This window comes from Macrobrachium nipponense, chromosome 44 (genome assembly GCF_015104395.2).
Source record: "Macrobrachium nipponense isolate FS-2020 chromosome 44, ASM1510439v2, whole genome shotgun sequence".
Lineage (NCBI taxonomy): Eukaryota > Metazoa > Arthropoda > Malacostraca > Decapoda > Palaemonidae > Macrobrachium > Macrobrachium nipponense.
In genome coordinates, this window is record NC_087221.1 from 38321260 (window position 1) to 38342574 (window position 21315).

The 21315-nt window shown below is 34.8% G+C and overlaps 1 protein-coding gene across 1 annotated transcript in view; it reads right to left on the reverse strand.

The window, feature by feature from the left end:
- Positions 1 to 21315, reverse strand: part of LOC135204203 (glutamate receptor ionotropic, NMDA 2B-like) — a 654480-nt gene that overhangs the window by 225630 nt on the left and 407535 nt on the right. The window contains exons 11-12 of the mRNA XM_064234292.1: positions 7664 to 7862; positions 3830 to 3939 (exon numbers count right to left, since the gene is read on the reverse strand). Coding sequence (XP_064090362.1) covers positions 3830 to 3939; positions 7664 to 7862 — 309 coding nt within the window. The remainder of the gene's footprint in view (positions 1 to 3829; positions 3940 to 7663; positions 7863 to 21315) is intronic.

A 21315-nucleotide genomic window follows, 5' to 3' on the forward strand; every position in this document is an offset into this window, starting at 1 on the left:
ATTTATTCATATTATATACATATACATATAATGTATATATTATATATATTAAAGAGAAGAATTGTCCTTTTGAATACAAGATTTTTATTACCAAAATAATAACGTGAAAAATGTAAAAAAAAAAAAAAAAAATTAAATTGAAGAATTGTCATTTTAAAAATACATATGTGAAAAAAAATTACATTGAAGAATTGTCATTTTGAATACAAGATTTTTTTTTACCAGAGAAATAACATGAAAAATGTGAATAAAAATTTTAAATTGAAGAATTGTCGTTTTAAAAATAAGATTTTTATTGCCAGAAAAAAAGATAATGGAAAAATGCGAAAGATAACATTACTACCGCCCGATTAACGAAGAAAATGTCCAACTTAATATGAAAAATTCAGGGGAATTATTTCCTTAACGAATATCCCACAAAAAAATTCAATACAATATGTAATTAATACGTGGCTATGAAATCATTTTGTTTATCAATATCCCAGAAAACAACACAAGTTTACAATACAGAACATAACTAATCCGTAGCAACAAAACGAACGGGCAGATCGTGAACACGATTTAACTAGCTCATTTAAGTTCACAGACCGCAGCGCCTCCATCTTGAAATAACTCCAATGAACACCCAGTAAGAAGTAATGAAGGTTTCCCCCGAATTACGCGAAGACTGTACAGAATCCAAAACAATCGCATCGGCGGAATATGTTTTAGAAGTCCAACGATGCGTGTAAAAGCTTTTTTTTTTTTTTTTTTATTTGCAAGCGCGAACAAATATTATCATTATTATTATTCAGAAGATTAATCCTATTCATATGGATCAAGCCCACCACGGGGCCCACTGCCTTGAAAATCAAGCTTCCAAAGAATATGGTATTATCATTATTATTATTATTATTATTATTATTATTATTATTATTATTATTAACCCTATTCATATGGATGATCAAGCTCACCACTGGGCCCACTGACTTGAAAATCAAGATTCCAAAAAATATGGTGATATTATTATTATTATTATTATTATTATTATTATTATTATTATTATTATTATTATTATTATTATTATTATTATTATTATTGGATAAACAAATCCACAGTTATGTAAATGTACATATATTTAAGTTTAAAACATTTACATACCTGTGGATTTGTTTATCCATTTGAAGACTCGTGCTACTATGAGGAATTTTTAATTATTATTATTATTTATTATTATTATCATTGACAAGGTAATGAACCCTATTTATACGTAACAAGGCCACGGGGCCCACTGACTTCCAAGAATATGTTATTATTATTATTATTATTATTATTATTATTATTATTATTATTATTATTATTATTATTATTATTTTATTCATTATTATTATTATTATTATTATTATTATTATTATTATTATTATTTAGAAGATCAACCTTGTCCATACGGATTAAGCCCACCTTCAAGGGACCCAAATAATAAGGCGTTCATTCGCAGGAAGTAGCAGAAGGTAAATAACGCTATTCCAGTTGCAAAGTCCCTTGCAACTTGCCGAAGGGGCTTCGTTCTAATAACGCCCCGAGACTGTGTGTCAATTAGGACGAGGGAGGACGACTCAAGCTCCGCCCGAGGGACAATTAATGCGTTTCCCCTCTCGTGGTCCTCTGCATAAAACACTTCCGGGGCAATCTCAAATAGAGATGGGAAGGGGCGTCGTCCTCATCTGCACCAACGTCAGTTATAATAATTAATAATAATAATAATAATAATAATAATAATAATAATAATAATAATAATAAAATAATGCAACTTTCCAGTTATAATAATAATAATAATAATAAGAATAATAATAATAATAATAATAATAATAATAATAAAATAAGGTAACTTTTCAAGTACGTTGGGGGAGGGGGGGCGGTGAGAGGTTGGTTAATAGTTTATCCTAGTGTGCATTTATGGAATTTAGATATTTATCAAAATTTTTTTTATTTACTTACTGCGATCAATAATAATAATAATAATAATAATAATAATAATAATAATAATAATAATAATAATAATAATAATGATGTTCTAAGAGGTCCACAATAATAATATATACTTTCACGATAGAGTTTTTCCCAAATTTTCCAGTAGGTTAGGAAAGGGGGTGGGGGCGGTTGGTTAATAGTTATCCAAGTGTGCATTTACAAATTTATATATTTATTAATTTTTTTATTTACTTACTGCGGGTCCTGTGCATAAAACAGTCCCGATAATAAAATAATAATAATAAATAAAATAATAATAATAATAATAATAATATAATAATAATAATAATAATAATAAATAAAGGTAATTTATCAGAACCGTGGGGGAGGCGTGGGGGAGGTTGTTAATAGTTATCCTAGTGTGCAATTACACATTTATATATTTATAATTTTTTTATTTATTTACTGCGGTCCTGTACGTAGTACATCCCGAGGCGATCTTATTTGTATTAACGTCAGTAATAATAATAATAATAATAATAATAATAATAATAATAATAATAATAATAATAATAATAATAATTGCAGCTCCTAATACGGTAAAACTTCTAAATTACGTTGGACGGTGGTTCGGCCGGGAAGGGAGAGTGATGATTATCGTATTGCATAAAAAAGCAATGTGCAGCTACATTTATTTATTTATCTATTTACGTACGAATCTCGTAATTCCTCAAACGGGATAATGCATAGCAACGTGATGCAAACGACAGATGATTAACAAAGCGTAATTACATCCACAATGCACCCCAGTTTTTTCAAGTCACCTTTGGCAACTTGAATCTTTAACAGCTCGCGAAAAGTGCAAAGAATTTCAATCCACAAAGAAAACGAGATATAGTCCTTAGCGTAACAGACAATCGCAACAGATTTAGCCGTAAACCTATAACACTAACCGATAATAAAAATATACAGGGAGTCCATAAAGTCCCAGTACCATTCTGAGCAATAAATACTTGTAATGGTACTGGACTTTATGAACACCCTATATACTTATACATAAATATAAGTATATACATATTATATATATATATATATATATATATATATATTTATATATATATATAGATATACATAAAAGCCCTCTATTCCCTTCAACATCTATCATCCCTTCCAGAGATATACGGCATAATGACTATCTATTTGTGCATTCTTCAAATACACGAATAATAACATTAATAATAACAGAAAAAGTTAAACCTACAAAAACATGGCTATTCCATATAAAATAAAAGAAGTTATAGAATATTCAGTCTGAGTCAAAATGCTTCCGAGTTTTGGAAAATACAAAATACAGTTTCAGTATTTTTATAAGGGTACAATCACAGAGGCGTCTCCCGAGAGGCAGTATAACCATAGCAATTCAGAGGGGTAACTTAAATCAATCTCTCTCTCTCTCTCTCTCTCTCTCTATCTCTCTCTCTCTCCGCACGCCCCTCCCACCCCTTAAGCTCAACAGAAAAACCACGTTACAGATAACTTACGAGAATTACAGGCATTCAGAAACGTTAACTGAAATTAAAAATATGCTTCCTCCTCTTTCCTTTCACATTCTATACAAACAATATCAGTTAAATTAAAAGAGAGAGAGGAGAGAGAGAGGGAGAGAGAGAGAGAGAGACGAGAGGAGAGGGGAGAGAGAGAGAGAGAGAGAGAGAGAGAGTAAAAAAACAAACTAATGACCGACGTACATGTTCTGAGAGAGAGAGAGAGAGAGAGAGAGAGAGAGAGAGAGAGAGAGAGAGAGTAAAAAAGAAACTAATGACCGACGTACATGTCCTGAGGACAAAAAAAAAAAAATACCAATGACTGATGTACATACCCTCATATTGTATCCACCTGGGCTGAGCCATTCAAAGAGAAAGATGGTCAGGGCGGCCACTTGAATGGCCACGAAGGCGACCAGCATCCACGACGCAGTGTCAAAGGGCTCTGCAAGGGAAAAAGAATTATTATTATTATTATTAGTATATACAGATACTATATATGTGGCTTATTACGTTAACACGTTGTCATTTTCTACCTGCAAAGTGTATTCTGAACGACATATGTATATAGATCTTTCTTTAATAGACCTGCTCATGGTGACACCTAACTTCAACTGATAAATATATATTTCTGACGGTAATAGCGATATATATTATATATATATATATATATATATATATATATATATATATATATATATTAGTGAAATAAAATATATTTCCATTCCTCTTGTCCATCCATACATATGTATATATATATATATATATATATATATATATATATATATATATATATATATATATATATATATATATATGTGTGTGTGTGTGTGACGTGTGTGTGTGTGTTGTGTGTGTGGATGAACGTACCATAATAACATATTCTAAAGCCAGATTCCCTTTAAGTGTAAGACTGCACTCCAACCACACGAAATGAATCCCAAACATCACGAGTGGTCTCGAACAGCGACAAAAACTTCCTTCATTATCTAATTCTGGATCTTCTTCGTCAACTTCACTTCGGACCGAAATGGATTAAAAACCTCCTCCACGAGGAGGAGGAGGAGGAGGAGGAGGAGAGAGAGAAAAAAAATTAAGAGAAAGACTTTCAACAATCTTTTGCAGACTTAAAGTATATTGCAATCGCAGGCGGCCAAAAGTTTTCCCGAATAAGAACTCTTTCTGACTGGAAGAGTTGCAGGATTTTCACACCTAGATTCTCTCATCTGCCGGTGGCCGATGAATCTCTCTCTCTCTCTCTCTCTCTCTCTCTCTCTCTCTCTCTCTCTCTCTCCTTTTTGGGTGCGGGTGCGTTTCTCTTTCTTTTTGGAATGCATGAGATTTCTCTCTCTCTCTCTCTCTCTCTCTCTCTCTCTCTCTCTCTCTCTCTCTCTAAAAAGAATGCGGGCGCCTTTCCCTTTCTTTTTTTGGAAAGCATGAGAATCTCTCTCTCTCTCTCTCTCTCTCTCTCTCTCTCTCTCTCTCTCTCTCTCTCTCTTCCATCTTTTCGCATTGATGCTCACACCTCTCTACTCTTTGATCACATTCATTTTCCAGTAGTAAGAAAAAACTTAACTGAGAAACGCAAAAAGGAAAACATAAATAGAAAGAATAATTTTAAAGTGAAGAAAATCACGTCCTTAGCTCTTCCATTTCTTTCTTCCATCTACCATTTGGCCTGAACGAGCACTGAACGAAACGACGACAGGACAAATTCCGCTAAATTAAGGTAGACAATGGAGATTCACTCTTCCTGTCTTTGCTGGAATTGGAATATAAAATTTAGGCTCTAAATACTAAGTATCAGGACCTATGAGGTCATTCATGGCTGAACCTGAAATTGATAGTTAAAGGTTTGAAAGGTGTAACAGGAGGAAAAACTTCAAAGCAGTTGCACTATGAAACAATCGTTCAGAGAGCATGGAAAGGAAGATGGATCATACTATGAATGGAGGAGCAATAAAAGGAAGAGAAAGGGTTGCAGCTAAGAAGCCGAAGGGGCGCTTCAAAGAACCGTGAGTAATGCCTACAGTGCACCGCGTGAGGTGCACTGATGGCAATACCCCCCCCCCCCCCCCGGCCTTACAATTAACATTTGTTAAAATTGTCGAGGAACGCTGATTAGAAGTCATCCTTGACGTCAGAACTTAGACAGACGTTTGTTTGTTTGTTTGTAAGGTGTTTTTACGTTGCTTGGAACCAGTGGTTATTCAGCAACGGGAATAACGGCTTTACGTGACTTCCGAACCACGTCGAGAGTGAACTTCCATCACCAGAAATACACATATCTGACCCCTCAATGGAATGTCCGAGAATCGAACTCGCGGCCACCGAGGTGGCAGGCTGAGACCAAACCGACCACGTCTCTGAGGCCCTTAGATAGATGGACTGGAGCCTAATCTCCGTTTATTCTTGCTGAATTCAAAGCTACCACATAATTAGGTCCAAAGATAAAAAGACATTTTTTACCTAGGCAACGTAGGCCAGAAGGTAATCTAATGGACCAACGATGTAATTATTCACTTCACTAGACTATCCGATGAGTTTTATCGAGACAATTTCGTCACGGTATGAAAGAAGTGTCAGTTGTTAGTGAAAATATTTTAGCCATAATATCGGTAGTGAGAGCAAAAATATTTTGTCTATAATATCGGTAGAGAGAGCAAAAATATTTTGTCTATAATATCGGTAGAGAGAGCAAAAATATTTTATCTATAATATCGGTAGTGGGAGCAAAAATATTTTGTCTATAATATCGGTAGAGAGAGCAAAAATATTTTGTCTATAATATCGGTAGAGAGAGCAAAAATATTTTGTCTATAATATCGGTAGAGAGAGACAAAAAATATTTGTCTATAATATCGGTAGAGAGAGCAAAAATATTTTGTCTATAATATCGGTAGAGAGAGCAAAAATATTTTGTATATAATATCGGTAGAGAGAGCAAAAATATTTTGTCTATAATATCGGTAGAGAGAGCAAAAATATTTTGTCTATAATATCGGTAGAGAGAGCAAAAATATTTTGTCTATAATATCGGTAGAGAGAGCAAAAATATTTTATCTATAATATCGGTAGTGGGAGCAAAAATATTTTGTATATAATATCGGTAGAGAGAGCAAAAATATTTTGTCTATAATATCGGTAGAGAGAGCAAAAATATTTTGTCTATAATATCGGTAGAGAGAGAGAGAGAGAGAGCGAGAGACTAGAAATACCAAATATAAGTTTGCAGCTACAAGACCTCTAACCATCTCAGCAGCAGGAGATACGATTCAAATAATCTGCCATAACAAGAGGCTTCCAATTACTCGTCCTTGCCTAAAAATAGTGGTAGGAAGCAAAATTCTAAATATCTGTAATTACAACAAGACCCCTCCCTCCCCCGCCCCGTTTTCCCTCACCGAAGAAAGACGAGGCGATTTGGGAATTTGCGCGATTACAAGAACCCCCTTCTGGTTGTCCCACCCAAGAAAGCGGTGAGAAATATGACTTCATTAATTTGCGGCTGCAAGAATCCCAGAATGTTGGTCTCACTTTGCAAAGTGGTGAGAGATACGATTCAATGATTCAATCGTTACAAGGAGACAGTTTATTCGCCCTCACTAAAGCAAACCCGAACAAACGAAGATATCATGATGCAAATGAAACCATGAATTTGCCTCTCTCTCTCTCTCTCTCTCTCTCTCTCTCTCTCTCCTCTCTCTCTCTCTCTCTCTTTTATTTTCCGTCTTCACGGCCTCAAGTTTTGTCTGTAAGCAACAGACGGATTGGTTTCAATTTTCGGTTTCAAGAATTCCATATATATATATATATATATATATATATATATATATATATATATATATATATATATATATATATATATATATATATATATATATATATATATAGTCTCCTCATCTCAGAAAACCGTAAGAAATAATGTAGTAAATTTGCTGCCTCAAGGAAAAATCCATATACATAAACACACGTTTTATATATATATATATATATATATATATATATTATATATATATCTATATATTATATATATATATATATATATATATATATATATTTATATATATTATACATATATACATATATATATATACATATATATATATATAGGATATATATATATATATAGATATATATATATATACTCGGGACTCGGCCCTCCTCACCTAAGAAAGCCGTGGGAGAGATGATCCCTGTCCTCTTCGCCACGACGATGGCGATGCCCGACTCGAGAAGGGCACTGGTGAAGTCCACGACGCTCTCCCGCTCCTTGTTGATCTTCAGGCTGGTGAGGACCATCTCGGCGCCCTCGCCCTCCCGCTGCAGGAGCTCTCCGATCAGTCCGTTCCAACGGTTGTTGGTTTGCTGCGGATAGGAAGAAGAAGATTAAATATTACAGAAATGATATTTGGAGGATGAAGAGTTTTGAGATAAGGCACAGAAATAATATTTGGGGGCGGGGGGGGGGGGGTGGGGGGAGGCGTGGAGGGTTAAGGAGTTTAGAGACAAGAAATAAAAGTTTTGAGATAAGACAGAAATTATATGGGGGGGGGGGATGACGGACAGGGAGGGTTAAGGAGTTTTTGTTAGGACGTTTCTAAGGGGTTAAAGAGCTAAGAAATGGGAGTTTTGAGATAAGACACAGAAATAATACTCGGGGGGAGGGGAGGTTGGAGTTTAGGAGATAAGAAATAAGAAGAGTTTTGTGATGAGACAGAAATAATATTTGGGGGGGGGAGGGTTAAGGATTTTAGAGATAAGAAAGAGAAAATTAGGGCGACGAAGAATTTGAAGATAAGAAATATAAAGGACATTTCGAGGGATAAAGAGGTTACAGATAAGACATATCACTAGAAAATGTTGGAGATGAATGTTTTGTAGATGAGGAAATAATTACAGAAACGACATTTGGGAGACAGATGGTTTAGAGAGAATGGTAAAAAAAAAAAAGTCGCTTTATACAGGCAGATTTAAGTGAGTCCAAACAGAACAGGAGCTTGCGGCCTTCACTAAGGTCCTCATCAGCTGTACTCTGAGTTCTGTATTGACCTCTTTGAATTTGCTTGCATAAAGTTGCATTTTTTTAACCATTCACGACAAACATGAAGAACGTGTTTTCATTACTGGCTTTAGCGAGTATATATATATATATATATATATATATATATATATATATAGACTAATATATATATATATATATATATATATACTATATATATATATATATATATATATTATATATATATATATATATAAGAGTGAATTTAAGTGTTTAGAAAAGAAACGTAAGAAATTACATTTTGGCGAAAAAACATTTTTGAGGTAAGAAAAAACACAGAAGAATGAAAGAAAAAGACAATTGCAGAAGTGAGATTTAGGGAACAATGAATTAGAAATAAGGAAAACTGAAAGAAATGAAATTTTAGGAAAGAATTTGGAGACACGGAAGAAACACTATAGGAACGATATTTCGGAGATTAGAAATGTCATAAAACTTATAAACAAACATCGACGATTCAAGGAGATACTTATAGAGAATAATATAAATTCCTGGAAGAATGATGATGAAAACTACTCACTGAGAAGAGGGGTTTTATAAATTGAAAAAATATTATAAATGTTACATCAGAATTATAAAATAATTCAAAGAAATACAGTCACAGATTCGAGATGTTAGTGCTCTTCGCTTTGGGCAACTGTTCACCCCTAGTCTTTCTTTATATGTTTTGGGAATAATTATGCGTAGTCTACAGTATCCAACAGGAAACTCCCCATGATTTTGGTTAAAATTCCATTGAAAGTTACTATTAAGCAGTCATGTTTATTCTAAACAACGAAATCCAAATTATATATATTTGTTTAGCTCGGCTACTAAATACTGCCTATTTAGGCCTGGTTAAATCCATAGGGATATCAAATTCAGGTGCATAAGACTGAGACAAAACTTACTATTTTAATCACAAAAAAAAAAAAATTCTTTTCAAAATTCCTATAAGAAATGGCTATTTTAATCATCAAATAAAAAACAGTTTTTTTAAATTCCTCTAAGAAATGGGAGTCTATTTTGTGTTATACAGATCTCCCCCGAAGCTCCGGTTCCCATTCCATGTTAGCCCCCGAAATCAAGCCCTTCCAGAAATCCAGATCATCTCATGAGACCTCGTTTTCTCTCCATCTGCTGGAATAAGGATTCCACATGCGTCTTCGGCTTAATAAGAAAAAAATCCTGGAACCGGGAGGATCTCAGGTGACACGGGAAATGGCGGCTTCTGCGAAATTCTGAATGGTAACAGGGTATCATTGCAACTTGCAATGTGTATACTTGTTTGGAAATACAGCTATGTCCAAATGAAGGTCTCTCTCTCTCTCTCTCTCTCTCTCTCTCTCCTCTCTCTCTCTCTCTCTATATATATATATATATATATATATATATATATATATATATATATATATATATATATATATATATATATATATATATAAGGAGCCTTTCTGAAAGTCAACGAAACTCGAGGAAAATAAAGAGAAAATGAATATATATATATATATATATATATATATATATATATATATTACTTTAAATAACAAAAAATTTCCACCATCAAGAGAATAGAACCAGTAATTATGCAATAAATAAATTTATATCTCCGCAAAATTAACTCTACGGTAAACCAAACAGCACTTTCCCCATAGTTAAAAAAATCCCATGATCTTGACATTTTTTTTATATATATATTCTCTCAGTACATTACAAAACCATTTAACTTCTCGATTACCTCTGTAAAGCTGAGCATCTGGGAAGCGCACTGGGATCCTCCATTCTCCTTTGTTCCCTCTGAAAAGATTATCTCTCCTTTTACGAGGCAGCACATTGCTATTCTCATCATTTCTGTATTTATCCTTACCATCTCTCCTTCTTCATTTTCTTCGTATTAAAGGCCCTTTGATATCTCCCACCAAACTTTGTTGGAGATGTTTTTCCAAAACGCTTTTCCACGTTTGAATTGCTATTATTACTATCAGTGGAAAGAGACACCTCTAAAAATCTGCAAAGACATCTTTCTAAGCTTCCTACAATTCTCATTATTAATCTCATGAACCCCAGGCTAGGAGGAGGAGGAGGAGGAGGAGGAGGAGGTTGTTGGTTTCAGAAGTGTGCGTCGTCCCTGAAAGGAACCACAGAGCTCCCCCCCCCCCCCCCCCCCCCCCCCCCCAACCCTTGGAGACGCTGGCGAATAAGCGGAAAAACAAGGAAACTACGACGAATAACTGCGCAACATATCATTTATGGTGTATTACTATATAATGTCCGGAAATAATTAGTGAAAATTCAGAAGGCTGTACTTATCAAAATATTTTTAATCATTGTTGTATTTTGATAAATGCAGCTTTTCTCAATTTCATAATTATGGGGTTTTACTTAGTATTTATATCCTCTTCCCCAGACCTGTTTCCGGTCTTTTATGGCCCCCGAACGAGAACTAAATTCGCCATTTCATGAAAAAAGAAAAGTTATAAATCGTAACTTGGACGCACTACGGGGTAAAAAAGGAAAAAAGAAAGTCATGCAAAATGAAAGAGAGAGAAAAAGTCCCAGTATCTTTTATAACGTTCTTTAATAATGCAGTCAGCTAACACTCGAGTTAAATAACTTTGAATACGAGCGAGAGGGAAAAAAGCTTAAATCCAGTTCAATTGCAATTCCTCGCTCAAAAGGACTGCAGGGATCCCCGGATGTGCCCTGAATATTAAAATCAAACTTCCGGCATTTTTTTTTCTTTTTTTAACTTTTATTTTTCTCATCAACTTTCATTTTGCTATGAGTGTCAAGGGCAAAGGTGTACCAGTAGAGGACTTTCATACCCGACCATTACGGAGATATGTAATCATAATAACCATAACAATGCACTTTTTTTTTGCACTTGCGCGTGCGCATATAAAAATGTGACTCGTTTCTAGGTCAGGATAAAGGAGGAAAGGTCATGAGCGTAAAAACATCTCCATAATTCTATGTATGTATGTGTATAACATATATATTATATATATATATATGTGTGTGTGTGTGTGTGTGTGTGTGTGTGTGTGTGTCATATATTACAACCACTTACAAGATGATAACCAACATCTTGCCAGCGTAGCTACTTTGCGCGCATATATCTAATAATTCCTTGATTATGATCGCCAAGTGATGAAGTGGAGGTAATTGGAGTGAAGCTCTTATTCTGGGTCCCTTCCATGACTTCTAAGACTTCCTTTAGAAACGAAGTCAATGGGGCTCTGACTCCCCGCTAATTAGAGAGGAATGCCTCAATCTCCCCCCTTCCCCAACACCGCCCCCCCCCAACCCCCGTTTCCCGCCATTTTTTCAATGCGACGTAACTGAATATCTTCGGTGCTTTTAAGTCTCGGCTGGATTGGTTTTGCTTGCGACTTGTTGGGTTGGGGGTAGGGAACGGCGCGAGAGCCGGTAAATATTAATGTCTGAACGGATGACAATCTTTTATTTGAAGCATAGTTATCTCAAGTCCGTTCAGCTGAAAGATTTCCAGTTGGAATATCAAAAAAAAATTAAGGCAGATTAACTTCGTCGAGTATAAACAAGAATCTCTAAACCCCTCCCCAACCCCCACGCCGCCATCCCCCAACCCGAAATACTCCAGCGACAACATCTTACATAATTCTATTTTTAGTTCAATTAAGGATGGATGCGGATTATCCTCTGAGGAGGAGGAGGAGGAGAGAGAGAGAGAGAGAGAGAGAGAGAGAGAGAGAGAGAGAAGGATTACTGCTATGGGGGGGATAAGAGAGTCATTTCGTGCGGTCTGATGCTGAGGGAAAGTGATACTAAAGGAAACAATTCCCGTGGTTCGACTAGTTTCCCGATAATCAAACGAATCTCTCTCTCTCTCTCTCTCTCTCTCTATCAACTGAAATCTTCTATGGTCAAGACGGTAGGGAAAGCTGAGAATCTCCTATCAAACTCGTTTTTTTACTCTCTTTCTCTCATTTAATCCTCCATCTGGTCAAGGATAGCAAAGCTCTCCCTATTCAATACGGGGCTCAACTCTCTCTCTCTCTCTCTCTCTCTCTCTCTCTCTCTCTCTCTCTCTCTCTCTCTCTCTCCGAATCGAAATCCTTGATGATAAATATTGTCGGACGGTAAATTTCCTATAAAAACACACTCTCTCTCTCTCTCTCTCTCTCTCTCTCTCTCTCTCTCTCTCTCTCTCTCTCAATGAGACCTTCTTGACCTCGCCAACTGAAAAACGCTTAAGGGAGGAAATTCAAGAGCCTATTGGTGTTTCTGAATTGGTGCCACTGAAGAAGTAGGCGCTGAGGAGGCGGAAGTGAGAACATGAGGTGAGGAGGAAGAGGTGGGTCGATTTGATATTATGAATATTCGAAGAGAGGAAGAGGCAACTGACAAATTGAATTAATTAATGAGGATGAAGACAAACGCGAAAAGAGGGAGAGGAGAAGAACGCAGCATCCTGATAAAAAAATGGAAGAAGGGAAACAAGCGTCAGGATGGAATCAAGAGAGATAATAAAGGGATAACTAACTGAAGTGTGACAGAGGAGACACGACAGTAACAAATAAAAAGAATAATAGTCAATAACAGAGAAACGAAATAAATACTAAGGTATGCAATCAACTCAACAGCTAATAAACAAAATAAGAGATAATAAAAAGAGAGGCACAGAAAAAAAAACTGAAGATGAAAATGAGACAGAGAAAGCAAAGGAAACAAGAAAACACAGCAAAAACAGAACACAAAGTAATACTAATGATTAGCGAGAAAAGGAGAGAAATAGAGGCAGGGCAGAAGAAGAGAAAACGTTAGAGAATAAATTCGAAAGTCGACGACTGGGAAGGTGGACGCGATAATCGGCGAGAAAAAGGGAAATGAGACATGAAAAGCGAAAATTGAAGCAACAACGTTCATGAAGCAGAAAAATCGAGTCTAATGAGGAGGAAGGGGAAACGACTGAGTCAGTCAGTCAGTCAGTCAGTCAGTTAGTCTGGTGCAGCTGCAAAGGGACAGACCATATCAGGGTTAATTGCCAGACAGAATGATGGGGAATGACCCGTTGTCATCTTTACTGGGGGATGTGGATATGCTTGAAAGAACTGGGAGAAAATGCGCGAGAACTGATATATATATATATATATATATATATATATATATATATATATATATATATATATATATATATATATATATATATAAATTCTAATAAATACGCAAAGTGCAAAATTTAAGCAAATCTCAGCAAACAAAACGGGAAAAAATACCTGAAAATTTTAAATACTCATAATATATAACTTTATATATTTTAGCAAATCCTCTCCTCGCCCACCCCAGAGAAAAAGAGGAGAAAATACCTAAAAACTGAAAGTCCCTGATATTGAAAAGCAGTAAACAAATAACGTGAAAAATATAGTAAAATCCAAAGCCAAAAAAAAAAAAAAAAAATAGAAATAGCTTAAAGACAGAAAAACAAAACTTACGAGGCAAAGGCATAAAATGAATATAGTAACAGTTATCAAGGAAATGATTACATAAAGTAAAAAATATAAGCTAGGGGAAGGAATAAACATCAACTTACAAGACCAAGGACAAACTAACTCGTACCAAAAAAGGAATGCAACATGACGTCCCCGATAAGCCGGACAGGACAGATGTTTACTTTGAAAACAATAAATATGAACAACTTCTACCGGAAATAAGGTGGACGGAATTTAAAGGAGAATGTCAGGCAGTCTAACAAAGACGACGTTTCCGGTTCAAAGCAAACGAATGCACAGTTTAACTAAGTTAATTATGCAGCAAAAACATAAAGGGTGAAAGCATAAAGAAAGATGGGTCCGGGAGCCGCGTCTTGCCTTCCAAGAGCCAATGAATAATGTAAACAATTTAAACTGGCTATATATTTCTCTATTTTATATATATATATATATATATATATATATATATAATGTATATATATACATATATATATACACGTATATATATGTATATATGTATGTGATATATAATGTGTATATATATACATATATACTACTATATACATACATACATATATATATATATATATATATATATATATATATATTATATATATATATATATATATATATATATATATATAATGTGTGTGTACGTGTGTGCGCGTGTAAATACATGACACACACACCACACATACACATAGAAATTAAACTGACGGATAGAGAGATAGTTATAGATTCTTTAGTAAAAAACATATGTACCCTACGATTGTGTGTGTGTGTGTGTGTGTGTGTGTGTGTTTTAAAGACATCGAATAATTTCTTTATTTCCTTGACATCTGAATCAAAAGATGAAATCTGTGCAGGAGACTTCCATTATTTCACAGCTGGTTAACTTACAAGTCTAATTAGCGGCCTGTAAAACCACTCAAGTATAATGCGTAATTAGGATACAAAATGACAGTACATACACACATATATACGATATATATATATATATATATATATATATATATATATATATATATCATGATATTGAGTACCTTTGCTGTGCCACAGTTAATCAATTTATATGTGCATGTGTTTAGAGAGAGAGAGAGAGAGAGAGAGCGAGAGAGAGAGAGAGAGAGATTTCCTAAGTAGTTCAGGTGACAATACACAAGTCTCGAATGACAAAAGGTTCCTGAAGTCTAATCCCGGTTACGAAACGACGGCAGTAGAATTAGGAAGAGGGGGGGGGGGGGGGGGGGGGGGGGGGGGGGAGGGGGGGAGGAGATCAATACAGATTTAGGCCTTTACAGATAACCGATACGAAGTCAATAGCCTCTCTTTTTTTTCCGAGGCGGTTAGCATCTGGAAGGGACGTGGCCCCACGTGTCTCTGCCTCGGTTACGTAGGCAACAATGAAAAGACGATACTGGTAAATGCCACTTCATACGAATGAGCTACAACAACTCTTATGGGTAACTACGTCTTTCCTCAGGTCGAGATACAAATCTTATGGGTAAATTATTTTTGCTCAAGTCAAAATTGAAGTTAAAATTTCAATATAAAAAGAAAAGATGTGATAAATTTTCATGTATTCAGTGTACTTAAACAAAAGAGTATTTAACACAAGCACTGAAAAGTGAGGCTTCGTACAATCAATACCTTTCATTTTAACGGAACGACTTAGATTTCGATAACATATCTTTGTCTTTATTGTTTTATTTTCGAATGCATATTTCAAGAAATAAAGTATCACTGCATAATAATAATAATAATAATAATAATAATAATAATAATAATAATAATAATAACAGGAGATCAGAGTGCGATGTCAATACACTTAGCAGTATGTAAATTCTCACTTAATTGCTGATTATTCCAAGACTAGATGGACTACACTGGACAGTTCCTTTAAAAGTATTCTAATGTGTGGTCATGTCGCTGTTTTTAATTAACCTTTTCCAGGTATTATTTAAGCTTTTCCAGATGTTAATAAACCCACTGAAAGGCCCGTTTCATAATTTGTTTGGGTAGATGTTTTACGGACTGACACGCTGGAATATCGCTATTTTTGCTAAAACTAGCACAGTAATAGTTCGAGCATACTACACATTTGCTGAACGTGCATTAGCTTAGTCTTATCTGATGAATGAAGTAAACATGACTAGAATTTTCGTTGAAATGTTTGAGGGAAAGTGATCCGAAAGCCATTAAAAAAATGAGCAAACGTTATTCGAACAGGGAGTAATATATTATTTCTAACACTTTAACCTTCAGTTCCGGTTGAAATCTGCAATCTTTTGCAACACACACAAATATATAATATATAATATATATATATATATATATATATATATATATATATATATATATATATGAATAATTATCACATCACCGTGATTCATATAAGTTATTCGAGCCACAAATGTCCCTCAATATCTAAATCGCTCTACCTAGGAATTGACATATTTTCATATATGTAAACCGAAGAGGACGAAATTATTATCAATTAAAAAGTTCTCCTTCGGTTTACATATATGAAAATATATCAATTTTGAGGTAGAGCGAAACCTAGATATTGAAGGACATTTGTAGCACGAATAGTGTGTATATATATATATATATATATATATATATATATATATATATATATATATGTATATATATATATATATATATATATATATATACACATGTATGCTATTCGAGCTACAAATGTCCTTCATATCTAGGACGCGCTTACCGTTCCAAAATTGGATATATTTTCATATATGTAAACCGAAGGGGAACTTTTTCATTGGTAATAATTTCGTCCTCTTCGGTTTACACATATGAAAATATAATCCATTCCTAGGTAGAGCGATAATATATATATATATAGTATATATACTAATATATATATATATATATATATATATATATATATATATATAGTATATATATATATTTGTCACTACTTGCTAACAGCGTAGCTGTTCGAGGCAGACGTATACGCTCGACGCAACCTACATAGATCATTCGCTTTTTGACATTTAACTAAGGTCAGAGTTGAAACCTTGTATATCATACTTCTAAAAATCTACGGAGGCAGCACACGGATTCCTTCTTAATTATTAAGGGAAACATGAGCGGTTTGGCTGAAAAGTGAAAAATGTGTGGTGCGAAGGCTCTAAAACATTAAATCCTCACTGGGAAAAGGTATATGTTTGAAACATTTTTATTTTTCCCCCTTCGGGGAGAGGGAAGAGAGAGGAGAGAGAGAAGAGAGAGGGAGAGAGAGAAGGAGAGAGAGAGAGAGAGAGAGAGTATACCTCATCAAAGCTACAAATCTTCTTTCCCCACCTCAAATCCAGTCGACTTGTTGACCTGTTAACCCTTCTACCTGGGCGGGGGGAAGGGGTTGGGGGGTAGGAAAGGATTTGGGAGAAACCTGGGGGAACATAATACAGGATCCCTCGTGTCGCTTATTTTTAATCTCTCTCTCTCTCTCTCTCTCTCTCTCTCTCTCTCTCTGCTGATCAAATATTACTCTCCAAGTAAGAGCTAAGAAAAAATGAAGAGCTTTTTTTCCTCCACGTACAAATACAGAATCCTATAATGTTTCGAAATTAACATTTGATGACATTTTTGGGGGAGTGGGGTGGTTAAGCTGGGGTAGAGAGAGTGGGGGGGGGGGGGGGGGGAGACGAGCGCCCGAAATTTTGGCTGTAGAATGACATTTTCTCGGTGCATGCGGCAGGAGCCATGATATTTCATGAATTCCAATCAGCGGCATAATATAATGCAAACAGATGAGTTTGAAAAGCTAATTAAGTTCAGCTTCATATTCATTTTGGTGCGTGATTCCCACGGACGCGAAATTACCCGATAAAAAACAGAGGGAGGAAACTGTATTTTTGAAAGGGAAAGAGATACAGTAACTAAATATGAAAGCTAAAAGATATACTACATATACATATATATACATCTATATATTAATGAAAAATAAAATCAGCTCTCCAAAATTCTATTCATCTTTTTTTTTTTTGCACTTCAAGCGATAGCATTCATGATATTTCATGAATTTCAATTAGCGAACAATACAATGCAAATAGGTGTGTTTGAAAAGATAATGATATACAGCATCATATTAATTCTGCTGCGCGCGTGATTCCCAGGAACCTCAATTCCCATTCACAGACGAAAACAGATATGAAAAAAAAACTGGCATTTTCGGAATGAATAAAAATGCAGGGCACAACATTCCTAGATCATTCCTAGATAGGAATTTGATTTTCTAGTCAAAATGTTATATACTCGTAGGATCGCCTAGACAAACAGACGAGAAGAAACACCACTTCCAGACAAAAACTAATACAGGAACCAGAATCCCCAGACAACCAGACACAGAAAACTGCATTAAAAAACACAGACAAATAGAGGGAAATGAATCCCCAGACAAACAGACAGAGAACTGCAACCCCAAACACAGACAAATATAGGGAAATGAATCCCTAGACAAATAAGACACAGGAAACTGCATTACCAAAGACAGACAAATGCAGAGAAATAAATTCCATAAGAGATGATTGTATGGGAAAGACTATATAACGTGTTTACATATTACTAACAATTGTGTGATTGTTCACAGAAATATATATATATATATATATAATATATATATATATATAGTATATATATATATATATAATATATATTATTTTCCCTATAAGGAAATTCCGCTCGTTCCACTGTTTACAGAACCCGAGTCGTACCAATTAATATCAATACAATAGCAATCGAGAAGTAGAATGCAATACCAATTGCAGTCTTTATGTGGAATTAATAATAAATAATAATATAATAATATATAATAATAATAATCATAATAATAATAATAATAATAATAATAATGGAAAAGTAAATCCACAGTAATATGTCTGATCTGTTATTTAAAATACAAAGCAGAGAGCTTTCGAAGACCTGCACGGTCCTCCTTGTCAATCTGAATACAAGGAGGACCGTGCAGGTCTTCGAAAGCTCTCTGCTTTGTATTTTAAATAACAGATCAGACATATTACTGTGGATTTACTTTTCCATTTTATTTTTATTAACTCATGTGATTATGAGGTTTCTTTGAATAATAATAATAATAATAATAATAATAATAATAATTTTCCCAGTCAAGGTACATAAAACCATCGCCCCTTGTCAGCGCAAGGAGGGTTAGCAAAACCCAGAAACCAGAAAGAAAGAGGTCAAAAGGTCAGGGTGAACGAATTTAACCATTTTTCTTTTATTATTCTTATTATTATTATTATTATTATTATTATTATTATATTATTATTATTATTATTATTATTCTCCCCCAAAAAGAACCTCATTCACCCACCCATCGATCGCCCCCACTTCCCCCACAGAAAAAAAAACATACTTCCCTCCTCTTGTTTTCGTGTCCTGATGAAGTAAGACCCAGAAATGCAATGGTTATTTTCTACCTTTTATCTTTTTTTTTAATTGGGATACGCGCCCCTTCGCTCTTAGTTCAATAACAAATCCTTTGCCAATCCCCTGGATGGCGTACGGATCAAATTATCAATGTGGACGTCTGGCCATATTCGATGCGACGGTATATGACTTGAACAAATCTCTCTCTCTCTCTCTCTCTCTCTCTCTCTCTCTCTCTCTCTCTCTCTCTCTCTCTCTGTATATATAATATATATATATATATATATATATATATATATATATATATATATATATATATATATATATATATATATAAGAAGCCCATGAAAACGCCAAAATATAGATTGTTTGTTTGTATGGTATTTTTACGTTGCATGGAACCAGTGGTTATTCAGCAACGGGACCAACGGCTTTACGTGACTTCCGAACCACGTCGAGAGTGAACTTCTATCACCAGAAATACACATCTCTCACTCCTCAATGGAATGGCCGAGAATCCCAAAATATAGAGAGAAATACTATATTTCAGAAACTGCTGTCTCCCTCTTCAGGTAGATGAATGAGAAAAGTTACAGAAAAGGTGGTATTTATTCCAAGAGGTCCATCAACAGGTCCGCCAATTTAGGTCACTCCCGCTGATAATCTTCCTTTAATCTTCTTAAGCGTCGGTTGAATGAAAACCTTGTCAATGATATATGAGTCCCATGCTCCCTTTGAGATATTCATTACCTGCCTCTCTTTAATCGAGTAGGCCGATTCCATCATTTGACTCTTGTACCGGCAGTTGCTGCTATAAATTATACGTCACAAATTCCAGTTTATACTATGGTTATGTTCATTTATATGGTTGAAAATAGCTGAGTTCTGTTGTCCATACCTAACTGACCGTTTGTGCTGTATTAATCTCTGGGGAAGTGATTTTCCTGTAAATCCGATGTAAGATTGGCCACAGTCCTAGCATGGGATTTCGTAAATGCCTGTGTCCTTGGGAGATGTCTTTTGTTGGATTTTAATCAGGGATTTGGCTAAGGTGTTTGGGTAACTAAATGTAAAAGGGTTAGATTTTCCGAGGGTCTGGGTCACCGTCTTAATACTGTCTAGGTGTGGAATTTTTATTTTATTGTTGGGTGTCTCTGGTCTTGTCTTGAGGGGGTCGGTAGAAAATATCGTTTGCTTTGTGAATTACTTTCTCAATTATATGATCAGGATACCTTAAAGACGAAAGCTGCTTACGTATTGGTTCAACTGCGTTTTCCAGGAAATCTGGAGAACAAATTCGTAAGGCTCTTAAGAATAGGTTGCTGGCTACGCCTATCTTGATAGGCATGTCATGATAGCTGAAGTAGTGAATGTAAGAAAGTGAGAACGTTGGTTTTCTGTATATGGTAAATTTGTATTCAGTCGTGTCTCTGATTATCAAAACATCAAGAAAAGGAATTTTGTTGTCTGTTTCCCATTCAACTTTAAATTTTATATTGGGCACTAATGCATTTAATTTTGAAAGGAATTAATTCAAATTGTCCCATTTATTATCCCAAAATGTTAGAATATCATCTACATATCTCATCCACAGCAGGTTTTGGGTTTTATTGCATTTATTACTGTAGTTTCAAAGTATTTCATGTACAGATTGGCTAAATCAGGACTTAAAGGACTACCCATACTACACCTGAATTTTTGCTTATAGAATGATTCCCCGAATGAAAATATGTTATTAGATACACATAATTCAACTAACTTTATTATTTTGTCTAGCGCCAATGGCAAATGATCTGAATAAGGGGATAATTTTTCTCTCAAAAACAAGAACTTTTGTTCCCAATAGTACCAGAACAGGACGTTCTTCAGTTTTTCAGGGAAAAATTATCACCTT